The 6,000-nt window shown below is 39.8% G+C and overlaps 1 protein-coding gene across 1 annotated transcript; it reads right to left on the bottom strand.

The window, feature by feature from the left end:
- Positions 1–1,931: 1,931 nt before the first annotated feature.
- On the bottom strand, positions 1,932–2,756 carry CH25H (cholesterol 25-hydroxylase). Its single transcript, XM_054382665.1, has one exon. It carries the CDS (start codon positions 2,754–2,756, stop codon positions 1,932–1,934), a length of 825 nt encoding a protein of 274 aa, XP_054238640.1.
- Positions 2,757–6,000: the final 3,244 nt, after the last annotated feature.

Genomic DNA, 6,000 nt, shown 5'->3' with positions numbered 1-6,000 from the left:
CTCCTTCCATGCCCACTTCAGTCACCCTCACCAATGTTACACCATGTTGTCAATGCTAGATGAGACTTGACAAGAGCAAGCACAGTTTTGCCTGCAGTTGACTAGGGCTCTTTCTCTAATGCAGTATTTGCTATATCAGCTTTTAGGCTTCTCACACACACAGAGAGACACAAACACACACAAAAAGGCAGAATAATCCTGTAGATTCAGCTACAACCTTTTGTGTGGGATTTGCTCACAGGCAAGATATCCAACTACCAGTCAGCCTTAGAGACCAAACATCACTGAACAGATCAAAGAAATCAGAGACTTTATTTTGCCTTGCACTTGGCAGGGAAAAACAAACAAACAAACAAACAAAAAGGAAGGAAAAAAATGACTACATTGTTCTCTTTGTATCACACCTCAAAATACTTCAGATTATATCACCAGAAAGATTAGGAATTCTTTCTTTCAGGTGGGTGCCCTCCTCTGTGATATACAGAGGGCAGAGGGAGTGAGTGGAGCATTTCATACTGTTTATGAAGATGCTTATGAAAATTATTTCCTGTTATCAAAAAGAAGTGGCATCCAAAAGTGCTGCTTCCTTTTTAAATTCACATTGTTGGAAATACTAAGGGTTCTCTCTTCTCCTGAACAAACAGCCTCTGTAAGGCCACACAAACCTCTTTCTCATTACAAAGACATTTTTGAACAATGATGCATAAGTGCTCATCACCCACTCTCTACATTAGTTGCGCTTTCTCTGTTCCCATCATTATCCCACAAAGTTATGAGTGATACAGGATAAGTGTTAAAATGTTAGGTAGTAGACATAAGAAATCCACATGGATCTCTGCTGAATAAGACATGGAAGACTTCTCTCTTTATACTTATTTTTTTCAGTGTGACTTCTGTGCAACTACACGGCAATGTTTTTTATATAACTGTTCTTCTAGTAACATGTACCATTGTTCAGGATCCTGAAATCTTTGATTCTGTTCCTCTGAAATCTGTTGGAAGAATCATCTATCTTTTAGAAACCCTCTTTATATTCCTTGCATGCAAGGAACAATTAATTGATGTGGTTGTGAAGGACCATCATCGATGCTCCCTTTTATTAAGGATCTGCTTATTGGTCTGTTCTCATATCATAAATTCAGTTAAAATTATTCAAGCTTCTCACAAATGTAATAATGAAATTTCACCATGGCTTGGAAACCTGCATTCTTCAAAAATCTCTTTCTACAAAACTGAAATTATTTATGAAATATCACATGATTCTTGAGAAAAAGTAAATGGTTCCCTTTTGGAATAGTGTGACAATGAAAAACAATACCCCTGCAAAATGAATCGTACCTGTTCCTAATACAAACAGAGGAATGAATAAAACAAAACAGAAGAGAATTTCATAAGAAGGACCACATTTATTTTCTGTTAAAACTAGACAGTATATCAAGGTTTAAAACATAAATATCAAAATTATTGCAGTTAGCCACCTAGCTTTGTTTGGCAGCACTATTTTACAACAACATTGTGCAATAATATTCTCTGGCAGATTAAACTCCACAAAATCCATGATGCATCTTTTCTGTTTACATCACAAGTCATCCTACAACAGTAAGATAGTGGCTTTGGTGTATGTATAAAACACCATTACAATACAGGCTTTATGAAAGCTGGAAAGAAGGAAAGAAGAGAGAATGTCTCATAATACTTCCCTTACACTTTTGACTCAAACAAATTTAAGCAAAACATATTTACCATCTATAGTCATTTAACATAAGCATTTCCAAGTACACAAACAAAACCACATATATTAAAAGGATTTGTTATAAATAGCTATTTTTTTATAGGCAGCTTCAAATATACAATCTTCTGTACATCTTTGAGAAATTAATGTTTCAGTTTAGTCTTTAAAAAAATAAAAGTTCATCCACAGGTGAATATCCTCAATTAGAATGTGATTCTGTGAAGGTCCCAAAGAGTTTGTCCCAATGGGTGAAGTAAGGAGCATAGTTTGATTTGAATTTCAGGTGATGGAGATCATGATGTGGTGCTCCCCCATATAAACCAAAAGGCACAAGTCGGTGAGTTGACCACGGAAGGTCATATCCTGAATGGTCCTCCACTGACAACCAAATATTTACAAGGAAGAAAATAATCTCCGTCAAAGGATGGCACCTGAGGAACACTGGGTTGATAGCAGCAAAAAATCCCAGTGAGAGCAATTCCCACACACTGGAATACTGTGTAGTAAGAGCAAACGTTGACACATGCTTGTGATGCACTTTGTGGAAGGTCTTGTAGAGCCAAGGCACCTTGTGATGAAGCAAATGCCACAGGAAGTACTCAAAATCAAAGAGAAGCAGGCAAGCTCCTACTTCTAGCAGGACCTCAGGCAGCTCTGGAGCTATCACTGGTAGGTTCAATGGTCTGCAGTACCAGTGGAGAAATGTCACCGGAAAGATCAAAACAACGTGGTGATATGCACTTTGAACAAAGCAAGGCACCATCATTCCAAGAGTTGGATAGTTTTGCGGCTGGATTTTGTATTTTCTCAGGTTTGGTAGTCTAGTGCTTAAAAAATCCAGTGCAATATATGGAAGACAGAAAGCCATATATGCTGTAAAAGAAAACAGCACTGGGAAAAAAGGTGACTTGATCAGTTGCTCCTTGTCCATGACAAAGTCCCAAAGAGGCTGAAGGCACAACCTGTCCTGCTGTCTAGCCATCGCATAGCTGAGCAGCACTTTGTTTGGCAGGCTGCAGTTCATGCTGATTGCAGTCTGAGAGGTCGGTAAATCCTGCAAGCCTTTATCTAGCCTGCTGGAGGGAAAACTCCGCCCATCAGAAATCCTCCTTACTTAGTAATACGAAGCTTTAAAGAGGAAGTTCTCTTTCCTGTTATACACAAGTGATATAATGCATTACAATCTCAGAACAGATTTAGCTGGCCAAGGTAATCACTGGAGCGCTACAAGAGGCTTGCACAATAGGAAAAATAAGCAGAAATGCAGAACACTAGATTTCAGAGAAAGAGTGTAGGAACAGTTTCCACTCCACTTAGTGCATACACTTGAAAAATTGCTGTCTTGCACTAATTTTAAGTTGTGTGCACTAATTTAAGTTGCCTTTAGAGCTAAGGAAATCAATCTAAGATTGATATTTTTAATGTGACTGCTTCCAAATATGTACATGTACCTAAAACCCAGGTTTGACCTGCGGATGTTTGGTGCAAAGACGTTCTCCTAATGATCCCTGGGCTATACAGCAGACCAGGTCAAAACCTTAAAGAGACCTATGCTATACTTCCAGTCTGAATGTGGTGGGTAGGACTTATCTTCCTCTGCTTTTAAATTCATGTTCTCCTTTATGTCTCTTTATCTACTTGACATGGTAAAATCCACTTAACTTGACTAGATGCAAAATCGTGCCAACAACTTTTGAAGAACCAAATATTCCCCAGTTGCTGCCAAGAACACAAGGCAAACTCTCATTATGCTTCCAGATAGATATTTAATGACAGGTATTACTACTGTATTATTACAACATTCACTCTCACTTAGCATCATAATTGCTCTTTGAGCAATATGATATGGAAATCATCTTTTACCCAACCTAACTTATGAAACTAAAAGATCCACTGCTTAGACCTATGTCCTTTAAAAGAGCTTCCTTTGACCATAAGCAAGCACATAGCAGTAAGACGCTAGCAGGCTCGACTCCCAACAGTTGTACTCTATTGAAGGTATTTTAGGGGTAAATGATGGAAGTTCTGATTTAACCACTAAGACATCACTTCTTTTGTGCTTTTAGAAGACAAAACTCTGAACATTTAGGGAAATGGAGCTTGCCATCAGCTTCCTGTGAACTCACCTCTTTTGTAGGTACAGAATTTATTCTAATATTAGAAATTAGCTCAACTTCCTGGATGACTTTATTAGCTTGTTCAGGCAATTTTAGTTCTTTGCTATTCAAAAGAGAAATCTGAGGAGGGAAATGGGCAACAGAATGTCCTTGCTTCTCAATAATTAAGAATGATTAATTAGTAGTGACCTTTTTGAACTATACATAGACTTCTAATACTAAAGTTTGCTTTCAGTCTCAACTGTTTTCAAGAGATTCTGCTCTTAAGGAAGCATCAATTTTGTTCTCTCCTTAGACTTCAGGTCAGTTACTGAAGCAGTAACATTATCTGTGCTATTATTCAGGCTATTACAAGTTCTTGGACACGGGTGAGGTATAGCCTTCAAAGATTGTACCCATTGCATGCACATTTTAGAAATAGATTCAGATTCTCTGTTGTTGTAAGACTGTTCTGTTGAATCCACCTAATTCAGACCATCAAATGCAGTGAAACTAAAACCCAGTGAGAGACACTAATTTAATGGATGAGGAACTCTATCCAAGAGCTTCATTTCAATCTTCTGACTGTATTTTATCCTAACCTCTATTTCACAATATGGACATGAAAAATGCATTTGTAACTCAATCACCATATGGGTCTGAAGATATTCTTATGAAAGATGCTTTTTGTTGACATAGTCACAGTCAGGACTTAAGCCTCTTAGATGGGATACTTGATTCTCTATTTTATTAGAATTTTTATTCAGGAACTAAATTTAATCTATTGTGTATTTCAAAATCTGCCTAAAGGGAGACTGAAAGAAATTGCTCAGCTGCCCTAAAGACACTCCTGACTAATTCCTAACAACCATGTGAAGTCTGAAGAAGTTTTAGAATCACTGCTGCCTATAAGCTAAAATTTAAAGAATAGGCATTTTGCCTGAATATTAAGTCATAGAAAAATATTCTTAAGTCCCTTAAGGAAAAAAAAAAAAATCACAGACTTCTGCAGCCTTATTACTGGTAAACCCTGCAACACAGAGCCCGAGCAAGGCACCAGGCGAGCAGAACCAGCCTGGGCTCCACACCCCACCTGCCGGTGCTCCGCAGGATGGACCCTGCTGGCAAGGACTGCCGGCTGGGAACTGCCGCAACCTCGGCGAGGGACTGTGCTGAGGAAAATGAATCCCCACGCGTCGGAGACAGCAAACCCTCATTCTCCAGTGACTGAGATCAAGCTCTTCAACTGAGACATCAAAAAGCACTTCTCACATATTTCTGCTCCGCTAACTTAGGTGTCTTTGATAGCGGGAGGTACAACGTGAAGAAAAGACAAAGTGCATGCAAATCCTTTCCGTAGCTGATTCAGCAGTACAACCCTAGCTTTTTTTCAATCAGCTTACAACTCTGCCAAGTTTCCCAGTGTGTTACAAGACTTTAAACGGGACTCTCAAAAATCAAGCCTCCTGCTACAGAGTTTAGGTTGAAGGGCACATAGTTTGGAATGAGGCCCCGCAAAGGGTCTTAAATAGATTCCACATGAGCACAAGATGCAAGCACCTACCCCAGGCTTCACTGTTAGGTAGAAGCTATAAGGTAAACAACAAAACATGAAGTGGGTAGGAAAATGAGGAAAAGGTTTGCAGGAGGGAAAACCAGGTCAATATACTGAAAGTAATGTCACATCAGCAGAGGCAAAATTTCCTTTTCCCTCCTCCTCTTCTTCCCCCTGTAAGGGGAATTACTGTTCTACCAGAGATAAGGAAACATCCGAGTGCAACAAGGCAACATCCGAGTGCAACAAGGCAACATCCGAGAGCATGCTGAGCCTTCTATCAGAAAAAAGGTGCTGGGAAAGAGGAATGTTAACTTGTTCAGGACAGTAGCTGGGAAACAGGACAGTAACCAGAGCAAAGAAAGGCAGGGGCAGTCCCTTCTCTCATTTTAAAATAGTTATCGTGATAGAAAAAAATACAATAAATCTGAGGTCCTCGCATCCTAACTCACCTTACTCCAAGAGCCTGAGTGCAAGGAGACACTGTTCAGCAGTACTGATGGCAGTTCCACGGGGGTGCGGGTCCAAGCCAGCTCTTTATGCTCCCCTGTGCTGGGCTGCAGAGGCCTCTCCGCAGGCAACAGCACCCCCCAGCGCAGAACAGCACTGCCAGCAGC

This window comes from Indicator indicator, chromosome 7, assembly GCF_027791375.1.
Source record: "Indicator indicator isolate 239-I01 chromosome 7, UM_Iind_1.1, whole genome shotgun sequence".
NCBI lineage: Eukaryota > Metazoa > Chordata > Aves > Piciformes > Indicatoridae > Indicator > Indicator indicator.
The sequence above is the reverse complement of the archived record's forward strand: the minus strand, read 5'-3'. Positions and strand labels throughout refer to the sequence as shown.

What these genes read in the sequence shown, in the direction of transcription:
- CH25H (XM_054382665.1), bottom strand. Translation starts at nt 2,756, where the DNA reads ATGAACTGCAGCCTGCCAAACAAAGTGCTGCTCAGCTATGCGATGGCT.